At 39.7% G+C, this 17,766-nt stretch overlaps 1 protein-coding gene across 1 annotated transcript in view; it reads left to right on the top strand.

Annotated features, from left to right (window-relative positions):
* The first annotated feature begins 1,189 nt into the window (after window positions 1-1,189).
* Window positions 1,190-17,766, top strand: part of LOC111592779 (nephrin) — a 42,339-nt gene continuing 25,762 nt past the window's right edge. Inside the window, exons 1-2 of the mRNA XM_023305185.2 lie at window positions 1,190-1,437; window positions 14,980-15,578. Coding sequence (XP_023160953.2) covers window positions 15,371-15,578 — 208 coding nt within the window. The 5' untranslated portion in view covers window positions 1,190-1,437; window positions 14,980-15,370. The remainder of the gene's footprint in view (window positions 1,438-14,979; window positions 15,579-17,766) is intronic.

Raw genomic sequence — 17,766 nt, 5'->3', positions numbered from 1 at the left:
CAAACAAAACTTGAAGTTCTTAAGCTAACACAATTCAACGAAGGTTTTACCATATGAAATATATAATTACAACTTTAAATGAAATAATGCCATACAAATCGCACACAAATAAGAAAACAACTCATATATGTCACATTTGCAATACAAATTTTCTAAAATTTTCAAATTTATTTCTAAGACTCCGAAAAAACCGTCATTGCTTAACATGACTGTTAACAGCTACATACGATCCACATGAGGACTCGAGAGAAGATAACATTGACAATAAGTGAGAGCTCTTTTTGTCCTGTGGATCGCAAGTCAGAAAGTATGTCATTCTGTAAGCTCATGAGACATATTGCCAAGACCCCTAAAGTGCTTCCATGTAAATAAGTGGACAACATATTAATCAATCTTTATGCAAATACTGTAAGCATTACGATTAATGACAGCTAATTAGACAAAATATGAACAACATGACATTGATTTATGATAATTATGTTGATGATGACTGACTAAGTAACGGACTTACTAATGACACACATTAATTTAAAAAGCTTCAGATATTTGTAGCTATTTGTATTGTTTCAAGTCTAGTAGCAGCAGTTAACAGTAGTTATCGTTCATAGCTGGCACTTTAACGTTTAAATTACACTCAACAGCGCATGCGAGCAAGTCACAATCCACATGCAGAGAGCAACATATTCCCCACAATGCTGTTAGCTAACAGAAATGTAGCATTGGTGAGAGAAACGCATGCCACACAGTTGGCTAACATGCGTATGCATGGGCTAAGCGAACGTCCACTTAGTGTTGCCGAGAGTTTCAAGCGTGGTGGTTGTTGTCGCGGCTGGTGCTACGTTCAAAAAACGAATCGCGTTCGTTCGTGCGTACGTCTGTCGCCGTTGTTGTCGTCGTCATATCGTGTTATCATACCGTATATACATACATATACGTATGTATGTATATAAAGTCGTCTGTTCAGATAACGATTAACAGCCAAGATCCTTAGCGGCAACCAGTTAAAACAAAGCGCGCTTCAGTTAGTCGCGATCCTTTTTCTGTGTCTCTCGTTCCTGTTTGCCGTTACCGTTACGCACAAGCAGCAAACAACGGTTGCTTGGCCCTAAAACAACAATTGAGAAGTAAAGCAAATTTGAAAGCCTGAATCTTTATGACAACAAAGCGAGCAAATTGAGAGAGAGAGTGCAGCTAATGGACGCTGCAGCTGTGCGGCTCCAAAAAGAAAACGAATATTGTGTGGGTGTATATGTGTGCGTGCGTGCAAAAGTGTGAATTATTAAATTAGCACGTTTGCTAGAGCGGGACAACACACAAAGCGTGGTAAAAAGGAAAAGAGGAGAACTTAGAGGAAAACAAAAGCAAAAACAAAACCGAAAACGAATACGAAAACGAAAAACGGGATACAGCGGATTACAACAAGGATTAAATAACAAAGTAATTTGCATATGTTGAAAATAAATTAACATTATGAATGTCCCTCAACTTGCATAACACTAAGTTAACATTAATGTATGCCCCCACACGCCCTCTTGGCCACATCCACTCTCTACACCGCATAACGGATGTCCGTTCATGTCCATGTTTCAAGTCAATGAAAATTTTTAATTGTGCACGCGTGTCGCAACTGACCCCCAAGTCAGCCTTTGGGGTGTGCCTGCAGGGCGGGAGAAGGTGGTTAAAAAGGGGGTGGTCCGTTTTTTGTATAGCGTGCCGGTAACGCCCCCGTCCTAACTGCATGTTGCCCGCAAATATATCATGCGTATGGCATAAGTGTATATGTACACATTACCTGAGTGAACCTGCAGCCGTTCCTGGTTGCTGTACCCAGTCAAATCCCCAATCAACCCCGCCCTCCGTTTCCCTAAGGGGCTAGCTGTGCTGCTTTACAGTGCTGCAACATGATTAGAAAAGTACCTTAGGAACTTATGCATAGCAAATTAAGTTAAGTTAGATCTTTTTACTCAAGCCATTTTAATGCCCAAGAAGTGAGTCAAGGAGCCACCTTTGTCCGTACTTTATGGGCAAAATATACTAACAATTGCCTAAATAATAGATTTTTCTATGGTTCAGTCTAACAATATTTGGCAGAAATATATTGAATTCGAGTTTCAGTTAGCAACGGTTTAAGCCAAGTTTGTTTTTTAGCATAAGTATTTAATTAATAAGATTTTAAGTCCCAAATCGAATGAAAACTAATTGAATTTTATTATTAAGTCCCAGCTTTGGTACTCCCAATTATTCAATCTGTTTATAAATCTTTGCCGTACAACTTCATTCCATTTAGCCAACAGCTCTTGAGCTCTGCTTAACTCACATCTTTATTTCAATTGGAGTCTCTTTGGCTTCTGTCGCTTCCACTGCCAGAACTTAATTTCAAAATCCTCACACCAAAAATATATGTGGTGTGTGCCACGCTGCGTTGCTTTTGGCCAGCAATTGTCGAACCACTTGACCACTTCAAGTTGGCTCCGTGCCATGCGTCTTTGCCCTTGCTCCCCTTTTTTGTTGCGGTCAGCTTGCCGCACGTGAAAAGGACATCACACACACACACACACACAGTCACCAAACACAAAAACCAGAAATAAACAAAAACAAAACCAAAACCAACCACTGGAATGGGTAAGCTTCGGTGGTGCTGTGGAGCCAGCTCCACCGGGTCCACGTTGACCTCGTGTCGCCTGCAGCGTTAATTTATAATTTACTGTGCTCACTGAAACCGTCAAAAAGCAACACCCACCACCGCCAGCCACCTGCCCATCCGCTCGGTGGTGCTGCCCACTTTTATTATTATTATTTCTGTGCGTTTTCTACGCGCTTTTCCGAGGCGCGCTTTTCCATGCGATTCGCCGAGTTTTGACTTTTTTACATTTGCCGTCGGCGCGACGGACTCTTTGTCGTTGTCCTTGTTGTGACTCGTTGTTGTTGTTGTGGCTTGTTGTTGTTGTTGTTGTGCATGCTGTTGTTATTGTTGCGGTGTTCCTTCATTTACTGGTCCTTTGGGTTAGCGGGGAGCTGCTGATGGCCGTCCGCCTGCTCCTGCTCCTGCTCCTGACTGGTGGCTCCTATATCGTGCTGTATGCCACAGCCAGACGCTTGTGGAAATTGCCTTTTCAACTACTCGCTGACATTTGCTCATTGTTGTTGTTGCTGTTGTTGTTGTTTTAGTGCCTTAATTTTGTTTTCGTTTTAATGTGTGTGTTTGTTTGGTGTTGGCTCTGTTGCTTTTGGTTTTGCTTTGCGGTTTTTTGGCTTTTTTAGCGGCTCAGTTTTTTTATTTAATATTTTTTTATTTTGGCATTTTGTGACTTTTTGGACCTGTGGCACTGGGCGGACTGTTGCTTGTCCTTTTCTGTCGCCGCTTTGTTTGTTGTTTTAATTAATTTGTAAATTTACTTGGCGAGATTAAAATAAAAATGTTATAAAAGCAGGAAGCAAATTAGCTCTTGTCCAAATGGCTCATCATATGCATGAGTTCTGTTGGCGGAACTTTTTTAATGGTTTCCGTTTGGAAAACTTTCGCTTTTTTATAGATTCTGTAAAAAGTATTTATAAGCCAAAGCATAACTATAATTGGCTCGTGTAACAGTGAAGGCTGGTAGTAAAAAATACTTATGTTGCTATAGAATAAACTGGCGAACATTCTGGAAAGTTATTAAAGCTGAAATATCAACATTGTAAATACCGTTTATTTGATAAAAAAAAGATTCTTAAATGTAAACACTTAAATGATGTTTGTATACTTAATGTTCATGTGAAAAAAATTGACTTAAGTACAGAAAATATTTTTACAGATTTGAAAAAATTAAAATGTAAAAAATGTTGGGCGCAAATGAGTGCATAATAATCGTTAACGATACGAAAGCCACTCAAAGTATTACAAAGTCGCAATGAATGATCTGTTTAACTTATCAGATTCCCTGAATAAGTTAGACTCTTTTCTTAGTTATATCTCTTCAACGGCAACTCTAATATGAAAGAAAGTCTTTTTGTTATATTAAAAAATTAATAAGTTAAGATGAAGTAGTTTTGGCTCTTTAATTTAATTTTTTATATTATTTTTACTAAAATTTTCTAGAGCATATCAGAAATCTAACTAATAACTATGCAGATATCAGTATATGTAGAAAATCTGTAGAAAGGGTCAACGAAAGCTTTGGGATTTAATAGTTAACAATAGTCCATCTGTAACAGAAGTCAATAGTAATCCACTTGTTAAGATTTTCCAGTTGTAAGTAGTAGTTTTATTCGATTTTCCACTCTCCTAAAACTACCAAATACCAAAAAAAAAATGATATGTATATAAATTTCCAATTTTTAGTCCTTATAAGCTTTGGAGACACAGGAGTATATACCACATCTGACATCTTACCTCTCAGACAGACTAACAGAACAACGAATAGCAAGACAGCTATTGTAGGCAGCGAATATACTCTCTTGATTTCGTAAACAGGTATAAATAAATATATTAAAAGTAAAGTAAACACTTCAGTTGAGTATAGCACATATAAATGAGTCCTTAGCACAACTTTAAAACAATATTTTAAAAATTAAAAACCACATTTTGACGTGTTCATTAAAATATAATGAATACTTAACAGAAATGAAAAAAAAAAACATATTTAAGAAGGATTTTATTTGCTTTGAAACCACAGAATATAATACATATATAGATATATAACAAGTAAGGATTACATTGCTTTTGATCCTCAAAGCACAAAAAGCTTAATACATTTTCAGAAGGCCGTAATTTATCTTTTTTTGGCCGAGTCTTTAAAGTCAGCGCAACCGCAAAATTGTGCTAATAAATTCAATTTCCTTATTCAGGCAGAAACATCAACAACAACAGCAGCAGCAAACATAACTCAAACACACACACACAGACGCCCACACACACACACACTTAAGCACACGTAAGCAAATTGAGGAAAAGCCGGTGAAAAACATTTGCCTAAAGGCCATTAATCGCTCATTTTTCGCATAAACAAAAAGAAAAAACTCTGACGATGTTTGCCCAGTCCAAACAAAAGAACGCAACAACAACAATAACAACAGTCTGTTGTTGCTGTAATGTGTTTAACTTTTGTTTCACTTTCGAGCACCGCAAAAAAGCCAAATAAAGTTTGTCATTGTCTTGCGACAAATTTGAATGGGAAAATGTCGATGAAGTCGTTGTTTTACTGCGTCTAATGAAACCCAGAAAGTACAAGAAAAACGTTGACAGTCTGTGCTCGCAATTTCAAATTAAATAAACAGCAACAGCAACAACAGAAGCAGCAGCAGCAGCGCAGCAGCAACAACAACAGCGAAAAGTCCCAAATGTGCAATTAAAAAATTTTACAGTCATAACTTTTTATTATGGTACATAATTCAGTCGGGTCTTTTTATGCACAGTGCTGCACGTGCGTTTGCCCATTCCATTCCATACCATTCCATTCCATTCCATTTCATTTCATTTCATATTCTCTTTCGTCCCTTTTTCAATAAATTGGCCTTAGCTGCCCAATCTCCTCCTCTGTCTATCTGTCTATTGCTGTCTCTGTCGGAAAATTAATTTCATTTTCACAAGTTAAATTTCATTAAATTTAACCAGCTTTACGTTTGTTTTATATTTATTTTCATTTTCATTTCATTTTCTTTTCAATTACGTTTTTTTGTGGAATTATAATATTATAAATTATTTTTTAATCAGATTGGGAGCTAGTTTTATTGCTTTTGCTATCTATAAATTAAATTTAATGCTTTTTAGTTATGGCTTATAAATGTCCAGCCTTATTTAGCTATTTTTTCGACCGATTTGCGCAGTTACTTGGCCTCGTCTACTATATTTAACTTGGCGTGTCTGTTGACTCATAGTGCGGCTGACAAAAAAGGGTTAAAAGGCCACGCCTTTGATCGGCTGTCAGTTGACATGGGGGTGTGTGTCTCTGTGTGTTTATGTATGCATCCTCATTTTCATTGTCAACCTCGAGGGACCCCTGGCACAACTAATGCCCCACACATGTCTTACATTATCCTCTGCGCTCATAAAACTTCGTAACAACCAATAATTGTCGCTTCAACTAAATAATGCATAAATAATAAAACTCTTTCGACAACAGCAAAAAGTTAACTAAGCGCCGACAACAGACACAGGCAGCGGCGGGTGGTAATACTCTCTAATGGGATCGAAAACTGGGAACTGGGAACTGGGAGCTGGGAACTGGGAACGCCAACTGCCGAGTGGATTTGTTGTTGGCCAACAAAGTGAGAAAAACCGCGACGTCGAGCATAAAAAATGCATAAAACGAGGACAAAATAAAGTCATAAAGTAAAAATTGCTGGCAGTACGGAACGTAGCGCCCCGAGACCCATAGAAAGTATAAAAGAATGAAAGAATGAAAGGAGTATAGAGTGAATATGTTGCACAACAAATGACGGAATGAGTCAGGGCGCGCGTAGGTGTTGTAATGCGCTGTGCGATGCTCCCTGTTCCTCCTCATCTTGTTGTTGTTGTGGTGCGACTTGTTTGAGGTTTCAATAGGTCATAATTCACGCCTAGTCGCCCCTTTTAGCCCAGCGCTCCCTGCCAAAGGGATTGCATATTGTTAAGCAGAAAGGGAACAGCGAGAGACTCTAGCTAGGTGGCATACACATGACGCTGGCGCCACACTCAAAGGCATAAATACAGCACATGTGCTGTGCGGCTACAACCAATATTATAAATGCAGAACAAGACGCGACCACTGTTGAATACCGTAACGCACAGTGGCTTAATGTAGTAAATTAAGGGGAACGCACAGTGCTGCAAGATAGTGATAAAGGCAACTGTGCAGAAGCAGTTAGGAAACCCGCCATAACTTAACCAAATGCTCATCCAATAGTATAGATAAAGATTAGGTATCATATGTCAGCCTATATAAAATAGAATTCCAGATATACAAGATATTGAAGTCTAAGACATTAACTCTTTAGCTTTGCTTCTGGCTTCGGCTGATCTGTTCGTAAAAAAAAAAACATTTCAACTCAAGTATTGTTGGAATATATTCAATAATCAGACCGAAGACTTGCCCCACTGTGGCCTACTAATTGCCTGTTGGCCTGGCAGCCTTGTGATTAGCAGAGCTGTAATAACTGTACATTTTTTTAAAATTATTTATATTTTTATGCAATTTGTTGAGCGCTCCACAACAGCAAACCCTAAGCTAAAAAGGATTCAAAGCAGTTGCCGACAAAGAGATGCTGCTGTTGCCTTAAAGAAGTAAAACCTCAAACACGTGTTGTTGTGGGAGTAGCATTTGTTGTTGTTGTTGTTGTTGTCGGTTTTGCTTGTTTTTGTTATTAGCACCCGCCGCCTGTGTTGGTTAACTTGCAGTAAAAGTCTTTGTCTCCCATCCAACAATATCATATAGCTCATACCTTTCGTCTCTCTCCAGTACTCCTCTCCTTTGGTTTTTCTTTTTTTTTTTTTTGCCGTGTGTGAGCGTGTGTATGTGTGTGTGCAATGTGCAAATTTGTTTGGCCGCCGTGTTTGTTTTTGCATTAGCTGCGGTTTATCCCTGTCCCTGCACCAGCTCTGTCGGCATCTCTGCCTTGGCCGTGGCTCTATACCCCAGTGCCAGCCACTGGATAGTCACTTGGCTGTTGTCGCTTTTTGCCTTCTTTATGGCTGTTAACGATGAAAAATTTGTGCCCTGTGCGTGACCCAGCGCCTGCGACAGCCGCCCCCAACTCCTCGGATCCTCAGCCTCAGTCTTAGTCTGCGTGTTGCGCTGTTTCGTGCTGCTATGCATATGTCAAAGTAAGCCTTGTAGCCGGAGAGACAGAGAAGCGCAATATAAGCAGGGTATACCCTGTGCAAGTGACGCAAATGTTGGGTATGCTTTGTCTGCTAATTAAAACCTTGAAATTAGAGTCGTATTTTCGTATTTAACATTTGTTAAACTTGCCCTTTACACATGCAGAATAATGTCATATATTTAGTAATTATAGGGTATATTGCACCCAGGCAACAAAAGCACTTATAAGTGGCATTTTTATATGCTGTCGCCGCTGTGGGTTAAAGTTAATCTTCATTAGAGACTGTGTCCGGGGGCTTGGCTGGCGTCAGCTTTAGGGTAGAGCGTCTGGCCGGCGAATTAGGGAACTTTCCGTAATGTCCAAAGTGCGCCCAAAGTGCTTGCTGCTTGTTTATGAGTGTGTGTACATGTGTGCGTGTGTGTGTGTTATTTACAGGTATTGTTTTAGTTGTTATGGTGGTTGTAACATGCTATACGCATCATAATTCATAGTACATTACTTCTGTGGGACACACAGCAGTTAATGGACGCTAGATAAAGTCCATTTACTTACAAGTGCGATAAGCAAAATCGATAACCCAACTAAATGCTCAATTAATGCAGCTGTGTCGTAACACATCGAAACATTTTCAAAATTCAATTGTGTGTTAGTCAGTGTAGTTGGACGCGTTCTGTTGACTTGTGTATTTGGGCGGTAATTAAAACAAAAGATAAAGTGCGTAAAAATCCAATTAATTTCACACCGCAGCCAATTAAGTTGACAGTCAGCAGAGACGCCCAGCCCACTTGCTGCTGTGAGTAGCAGATCCTGTTTGCCACAGCACACAGCACACAGCTCACACACACACACGCATACGCTTACTTATCTATCTATACTATAGAAAGCATCAATTAATACATACTCTCGCACACACATTTGCCAAACTTGCCTTTGGCACGTGCGTAGGCTATGAAAACCGCAAAACGCATTCACAGCCAGACAAAGGCCCGTCCGTAGACTGACTCCGGCAGTTGGCCTCCTGTGCTACATCCACTAACAATTTCCTGTTGTGCCACTCAACAGCTCCCTTTAGTCTCTCGCCCATAGCTTCTAGTCAGTCATTTCCTTGGTTCGAGCACCCGCCACGAAATACATTTTTGAGAACATGCGAGCGAGCCAATAAAACATGTTTCAACCATCCCCACCATCCAATAAGCCACCCTCGACCCGTGTGGCAGACAGCCACAGTGAACTACGGAACGAAAATAAAAGGGCTGCAAAATGGGGAACCAAGCCACAAAAATTCTCTGGCGGCACATTCGAAAATAATTTTCCAAACATTTTGTAATCCATTTGAAAAACGCCAAGGATCCCCAGAGTGACTGCATGTGTGTAGGTGCAGGTGTATGTGTGCTGGCACACCTCGCACCTCGCACCACGCACCTCGCACCTCGTTACACGGCATTTTTGAGCGCGACCCCACGAGCTGCGCTGTGGCTGCTCCTTTTTAACCCGCACTGCGGCGACAAACAAAAAGAAGGGAAATCAGTTTCTTTTTTTATTTATTCTTTTCATAAGTAAACAAATTGTCAGTCGGGCAGAGAGAGAAAGAGATAGAGATACATATAGAAATAAAAGATGCAACAGTTTTTGGGGCGAGTCGAAGGCAAGGCAAGGGTTCGATTTAATTTGTATATACAATTTTTGTTATATTTTTATGGATTACAGTTAAATGTATGCATTTTTTATGACTTTTAACCATGAAGTATGCCCTGTACACGGCCAGCCCTACAGTGTTGATTATGCAACAATATCTTGATATGCGAAATATGTTTGTTTTAGAAATATCTAATAATATTATTTCAGGGTATGTTTTATTGAATCGTAGTCTTTATGGATGTCTTACATACATAACAACTTCGTACTTGTCAGACACTTATAGGAATGTGTATTTTCCAGGGTATTTTTTAGTTAATTACAGCTGCAATAGTTTTCGTTTATTATCATTTTCAATTCAGCCGTTTGTTGTCATTGACATTTCGCGTGCTCATTGCTTGGTGTCCCATGTCCTGGCAGTTGATCCCCGCAGGGACAACGAATAACCACGCGGCATTGACTTTTTGCTATTAATTAAAAAATGCACTGAAATAATAATGCATGCAGATCATATATATATAATATGCGCACTTTTTATTAAAATATGCGCCAAAGAAATGAGAGCAAAAAATGGGAATTGAAATTTGTTTTGTTTGCCATTGCATTTTCCATTGCAAATATTTTCACACCGAAATTTTATGCAATTTTATTTGCTTTTCATTTTGTTAAATATACAAAGCAACATGTGAAATGCGTTTTTACTTTTGCACTTTTAAAGTTCACATTGCATAAAGCAATAAATTTGTTTGGCCAACCAACAGAGCAGAGTGGGTGAGAAAGCGAAAGAGTGAAAGAGACGGAGAGAGTGAGAGACTACAGGATATTGGCAAGCTGAACGAAAGTTTTGTGCACATTTAAATATCATTGGCAAAAGTCTTTCGACTCGTTGTGGCTTTTTTGCCAAGCATTTTTGCGTCTAATCCAAGTGGCTTAATAAGAGTTTTAACGCTTTTGATTTTCGATACAAATTCTCTGCTCAAAGGAATGCCAGCAATTCAAAGCAAAAATCTTTGATCAGATTGAATTAATTATATCATAATATATATACATATACATATATATTTGTGGTTAAATTTCAAGTAAAAACTCAGCTTCTTTAATATTTCGTTTTCTGAAAAGACTGATTTGACAGAGTATTAAATATTAAATTCAATTATTTAAATGTGAAATGGGGGGAGGAAAAGTCGAGTCTGTAAACGCTTGTACTCATTATTCAGAGAGGCGATATATTAAGACATAAAACCCAGAGCTGGCTGAACAGAAGTTACGTGAAATGAAAAGACGCCGAATCTGAGACTGAAACAGTAAAAGAAAGAGAAACAGAAATTGAAAGAGCAAAGCAACCTCTTTCAAAGGAAATTCCCTGCAGACTCAAGTGGAAACAAAATAAAGAATAAGTGCTTATTGTTGTTGTTTTTTCTGGAAGTTTGTAACGCGAAACAAGTAAAAATAGTAGCAAGATTCTATTATTAACAATGCGCCCCGTTCTAAGGCGACGTGCAGATATCCTGGCACTTCATAAACAGCAGCAGCAACAGCAGCAGAAGGACGACGATGAGAAGAGCAATATAAAACAATGACAGCCAACAATGGACAGCACAACGACAACGACAACGAGAACGAGAACGACAGCGACGACGACGTCATCATCTTGAATAAAGTGTTGACATCTTTTTGCCCATTCATTGTGTGCCCAAGTCTGTCCGCTGTGCCCAGTGTCTGGCACAGTCTGTGCCAACAATCCTTGACTAACGCTATGCGTCCTTTTTAATTAATTTTACGTACTGCAGCCCACCAAGCTGCCCGCCACCCCAAGCTCCAACAACAACAGCTACAAGCTGCCAATGTGACACGGTCCAGTCTTTCGGTCTGTGGACAAGTTGAGTCTCAAATTCGTTTTGCATGTGGAGATTGTGTTCATAAATTTGTTGGCGCTTGTCACGTTGTTCTATTTTGACGCAGTTTACCTCAATGAAGGAAAACAGCATTTGATGCGCCCCAGGATGTGAATGAAGAGATCATGTGAAGCGAGCTAGAACACCCAGCACAGACACAGACACAGAAAACCGAGTCGCAAGTATGAGCAGGAGGAAGCAGCAGCAACAGCAAATCACTTATGCAAATTGGCTTGGCGTGCAAAATTTCATGATTGTTTGCGAGGTTTGCGTAGCTGAACCCGAAAATCAACAAAATGAATTGAGCAGCTTAAAGAAAGACGGCCAGCTACCTTGAAATAGGGATATATGTATAGGCCAATCCATCGAGGGCAAGAAATGGAAGATAAAGGGGAAAATAGCATTTCCATTTGCCCGATTTATTCAGTATTTTATTGTATTCTCTAGAGAGATCCTTTTCCTCTTCCACTGCAAGGCAAATCGACAATAGGCACATAAACAATTGTCCATTTCTCTTGACGGTTTCTCTCACTATATCCGTTTATATGTGTATTGACTCTGCATGCGAATGTTTGGCATCTGCGCTTACCTGACTACAACGTCTCCTGCTTGTAAACCCCAAATTAAATACCCATGTGAAGCCTCTATCCGCCTGCGCTTGCCGTGGCTTGTGAGTTATGTGCCCGGCTGTTGCGTGGGTGTTTGAAGTGTGCCAGAAACCTGTCTCAGATCGGTTGAATTTGTGTATATTTACACGTGGCGGGATTCATTGGGGCCGCCTTGGCCCCGATGCTCTCGACCTCGGTGCGTGCATGAAAATTAGATTTTCAGCCAACAGGTTTCCATTATTTGGCAACGTCTCCAGACCAAATGTACCACGCGTTTTGCTTTGCATAATACATAAATATTTTCTATTTGCGCTAGATTCTAATAGGGGCAGGACTACAGTTCGTATCTGGTTTGAGGTCTGAGCTCTGTACTCTTTGCTCTGGGCTCTGAGGTCTCGGGTCTCAAGTGGAGCCAATAGGCGAAGCATAAATAAGCAGCGTACTGCGAGGACTCCCTCGGCACAACGTGCGGCCCATTCAGTTCAGATATCCTTACGCCTACCAGCCTGCGAGCCAGTCAGGCTGCCAGGCTGCCACTCACACATTTACCATTCAGACATCATTCATGCGAATGTTGTGAATGGTGCAGAGGTGCCGTGTAAAGGAGGTGAATGCGCCAGCAACTCTCATTTTTATTATTTATGTTACTCATTCGCCTCGTATCCTGCTTGTTGATTGCTTTGCGTACACGTGTAGTTTGTGGGCCCAACAGCCTGCCTATGTGTGTGTATATATATGCTATATATATGTTTATATATATATATACATCTATATATATTCCTGCACATGGCTCAAGCTCTTTGTTTGCTTCAACGTGTCTCGTCCTCGTTGTCCTCGTCATCGCCTCGACGCGCTAATATTATGAATGGCAATTCATGCATTGTAGTCAGTTACCAGTTGCCAGTTGCCAGTTGCTAGTTGGTAGTTCGTTTTCACAGCCAGCTGGCTGCTACTTTTATTTCGGCTCCAACCGCCACATGGATTGTAGCTCACCTTTGACACAGTGCGAGCTAAGCAAGCGCTCAGGAGCGCAGCGCAGGATAGAACTGAAACAGATGCCATAAGTCTCATTTATCTTAAGTTTAAGTCTAATTCATATGGCTTTATATTCCTATATCTGATTGATTTTTAAATATTCTTATTAATATATGGCACTTACTTTTCGAAACTTGTCGAAAAGTGCAAATCCGAGATTCTTAAAAAATATATAAAATTGAATGCAAAATGGAATCAATGAATAATGAGCTGGACTGCTGCGCCTTCTGCCTGATGACCAAGAAAAACGAGGTAGTCCTCTTATGCAAGCATTCCTTTTGCTTTGAGTGCATGGACGCTTACTGTGAGATTGTGCGCTGTAATCGCCGATGTCCGGTTTGCCGCAAACATTTTACATATTATGAGAACAAATACGGTAAACCGATGATTGTTATTGTAGATGAAGATGAGGCCGATTCCAACGACGATGAGTCTGAATCCGAAAATAGTGAATACGCTGAGCTGATGATTGACGAAGAATAAAGCAGGAAACTACTACGGTTATCGACAATTGAAACGAGTCTCTTTTTCAAGAGATGTCAAATTTTATTAGTTATACATTTCAATTTTCAATGTTAATATATTTTCCAATTAGCATTAGTCTATTGTATGACCCGAGCCATCTGGGAGCGCGCCTGTTTCTATTGGCGCCTTCAAGCTTCTTCCCTCTAATTCAATGTATGTATGTATGTGTTTGCATTTAAGGAATCGCTGGAAAGCTCTTAGCTTGGCCGAAAGAAAAGCTTGCGAAATTGCTAAAAACAGAATGGAGAAAATAAAGTGGAGCACATACGTAACAAGTCGAGGGGAAACGCTCGCTGCAGCCTGATTGCTACTTAAATCTTTGTATTTACTTCATATTAAGCAATATTTCACCTGGCCACACAACCGAGACTTTCGCTGTGAATGACAGCCCCCCAGTGGGCGTATATACGCGTGTGTGTGTGTGTGTAAGTTGTGAATAAGTTGTGCTCACCCTGTGCGCTTTTATTTGGTTACATTTACGACCTTTTTGGTCGACTTCACGACAATCCTGAGTTATTTGTTATAAAAAAATATTGAGGTCAATTTGTTTTGTCATGTTGAAAGCTTCACGAAAATGTTCCTTTCATATTAAGCCCCAGGCGACAGCTCAGCATTCTTGTTCTTTAATATTAAAATAAATATTTATTTATTTATTATTTACTCTGGCCGAGGGCCCCAGCAGCTGACCGACTGCAACCTGGTCACTTGGCTGCTGTCCGACGTGGGCACTGTAATCTATTAGCCATATTGCTCCCAGGCTGTGCATGTCGAGCATTGAAACCGCTTTCAGGCATTTTTAATATTTAAATAGTTGCCATCAAAATGATTACTAAAGTCTTCGGCAGAGGCCATGCATTCGAAATGAGTTATTTTTCCTAAGCAAAACCCTCCATGACCTCGCTTCCTCTTACCAGGTAGCTAATGCCACAGGCATTTCGTCTTTCCTCTCAGCTGCTGCGCTTGTCGAACTCTTATTTCAACTCCTTGTTATTGCACTTTAAGGTGGAATATGTTTGCCAAACACATTTCGATTGTGTTCGACAAGTAAAACAATGTTAAGCAAGGCAAGGCAAGGCAATTTCCCTTAATATATTATGTACATATAAAGTATTTGTTCATCAGAAATGCACGCCATATTAATAAATGTATATGAATAAGTTCATTTAATATTTTTTAACTTAAAATAATTTAATTTTAGGCTATGCATCGTCTGTTTTAAATCTAAAGTGTATAACTGCACTTGCACAAATCGGCTTGGTTAGATAAAGGCTGCAAGCAAAAAAAATGATGACGAGAATAATCCGCTCAAGTCGTGGCAACGAAATGTTTGATAATCTTATAAAAGAACCGATCAAAATTCTTTGCATGCCACAACATGAAAATAAAAAATGATTCAATCCAATTGCAATTCAATATTTTGCTGCCGTTTTATTTGTTGTTGTATTTGTTGCTATGCATAAATGAAAACTAATTCGTGAAAATTCTCCATTTTCTATTTACAGTGGCGCATGGCTATGGCAAAAACCAAATGCAAATCAAATCAAACTGAAACAACACGAAAAACCACATTTATAGAGCGAAAAACAAACTGTGGCCACTTCGTGAAAGAGATAGAGCGAGAGCGAGAGTGATGCATGCAAATGCACTACAATGAACACAATACAAACATCAAATGCGAACTCGGAAAAGCGCCCTGGCGAAATGAAATACTTATGAAAAACGCCAAATTAACAAACGCAACGCGAAAACTTTAAGCGCTGACAACCCAAACGTGAAAAGGACTTTTCTACGGGGCCAGGTGAGTGCCCAACACCCACTGCTAACCGAATAAATAAGGCAGCCAATATCAAAGTTAAAACTATAATAGATCGAGCACCTGCCCCACTCTGCGAAATGCCGCAGCGCGCGATTGCCACGATGTGCACAACGAACAAGAACAACTGCCACGAGAACAACAACAATGAGAGCAACTATTGTAATAACAACAGCAGCAAGGAGTCGTCTTTCTTGCCAGTCCTGTGGGTTGCCCTAGTTGGCTTTGCCCTGGTCCTCAACGTCCCCGGCTGCCTTGGCGAACAGCACCCGGCGACGGCTGATGAAGGTGAGTTGAAGATTCCATTTCACATGTATCGAAGCCAGCTGATGGGGTTGCACACTCACACGCACACACTCATCGTTCCGGGCGCAATTTAGGCAGGGGGCGGCATAAATAAAACATTGCTAGCTCCATTGACGGAATTGCGTCAAAACCTCAATTGAAAAATAAACAGCGTAACCACAAAAACACAAGTCGAAATGTTTGGGAATGGAAATGTTGAAAAGTGCGCAGGGTTACAGAGCCAAATCGAACCGAACCCAAACGAACGAACAATACAACAGCAACAAAAAAAGCAATTTAGACATTAACACTTCGGTGGAGGGGTTGCTCTGTGTTTGGTCGGAAGTTCAGTTGTGGCTCGAAAATGAGCGTTAAATTAAAAAGAAAATGGGAATAACATTTTGACAGCTCTTACTTTTTTATATCTCCTGAATAAAGGTTAGTTTGGGCTTACTCGACCCATAACGAACTCGTATGTGGTTCTGAGCTGCCTATTGACGTTTATGTATGAAGCCTAAGGTTTAACAATTCATAAAATACTCCCTAAAGTTTAATGCAAATTTTAATGAATTAGATTTGTTATGTATATCAAATGATAAAATAAAAAAAAAATAAAAATTATAAAAAATATTTTTAAAATTCCATATGTATTGTCTTGAAGTTATATTTAGTAAATAATAATCTAAACTAAATTAAAATTTCTTATAGCTTTACAGATATCAAATGAAATCAATCTCATTGACTTGAAACTAAGTTATTCCAAATATATTCCCACCTAAACTTAATTTTGTTATCTGAAATGTATTTCCCGCACATGAAGTGAATTTTCGTTAAATTTCATGCAATTATCAATGGAAATTTGAAGGTTTTTGGCTTTTCCGGTTGTGGATTGTTGTCCTTGTTGGTTCATTACCGCACACTACTATGATTATATTTTATTTGCTCGATTGTGTGTTGACTTTTGGTCTCGAGTATTTTCGAAAGGGAGGCGTAACCTTTCAGGTCAAACATCTGGCATCGAAATACAGCATACATACCCAAATACACACACGCACACATGCACATACACACACACACATCCACCGTTAATTACTGCGCTTGGCAAATGGAAATGCACTTTTCGAGTTTGTAATGTTGCGCTTGGCTGGCCCAGCGATTTGTTGATGGTGACAACTGCAACTGTGACCGGGATGTGACTCAGATTCAATTGCGGGGTGGGCTCTAAATTTTCATACAAATCGTCTGTCGAGTATATAACATGCATATATACTCCTCACTGGAATTGTGCCATGTGTAATTGGATTTATGCTGCTGATGCTGATGCTGGTGACAAACTGTGACAGTCGTCTCAGGCAGCCCTCAAATCGCGCTCCATTGACAGCAGTTGTCGTTGTTATCGATGCCATCCACAGCTGATCGTCATTATCATCATCATCAGCGTTAAGTAAATGTGATTTAAACTCGATTATTCTCAATTATTTTGTAACATGCATTTCATTTCAATTTCATTCTCAGAGTGCCCAAACTCTGTTCCACTTGCTGCTCAACCCCTCGGCCCTTTAATTTCTTGACTTTTCCTGCTTGGGCTTGATTTTTTCCTTGTTTGTATTATTTCTTCTTTTTTATTGGTTCACTTGAGTGGATTTCGATGCCTGAGCCTCTCCTCGGACGGTTGCATTTGTTTGATTGAAATTGATTTGGTTTCACTGGGGATTTCATTTGACTCTCCTTGCTTCGTATTTTGTTTTCTTCTCTCTATGTTTTTTGTTGTAAAACCATAACCATATTGTAGTATTATTTTCAAGTGCGGCAAGTTGACTTCATTGCGGCTTAAGTGTTAAAGTTATAAGCAGTATAAGTACATATAGCTCCGATTTCCCCTCTGTGTGCGTAATGAGGTTTTCTTTAGCTCTTCAGGCCTGCTTTAACAAAGATTACTTTTGAGACTTATTGAAGTACTTAATTTTCTGTTTGTGTGTGGGAAGAGCGTTCCATAATTCGCCCCCATATAAAGCGGTCTTTATCTTAATTATAAGTGCATCTTCACCCTGCGCTTCATATGCGTGCAAGTTCTTATTATATAAATAGTTCATGAAATGTTTCCCCCAAGTCCCAGCTTCAATTAGCAATCAGGCAGTGAACTACAAGCTACAACAAGAACACAATAAGCTTCAAACTGTTTTGACTACAT

The sequence above is a fragment of the Drosophila hydei genome, unplaced genomic scaffold, assembly GCF_003285905.1.
Source record: "Drosophila hydei strain 15085-1641.00,03,60 unplaced genomic scaffold, DhydRS2 tig00000060-arrow-pilon, whole genome shotgun sequence".
Taxonomy (NCBI): domain Eukaryota; kingdom Metazoa; phylum Arthropoda; class Insecta; order Diptera; family Drosophilidae; genus Drosophila; species Drosophila hydei.
Note: the sequence above shows the minus strand (reverse complement) of the source record. Positions and strands in the feature narration are given on the sequence as shown.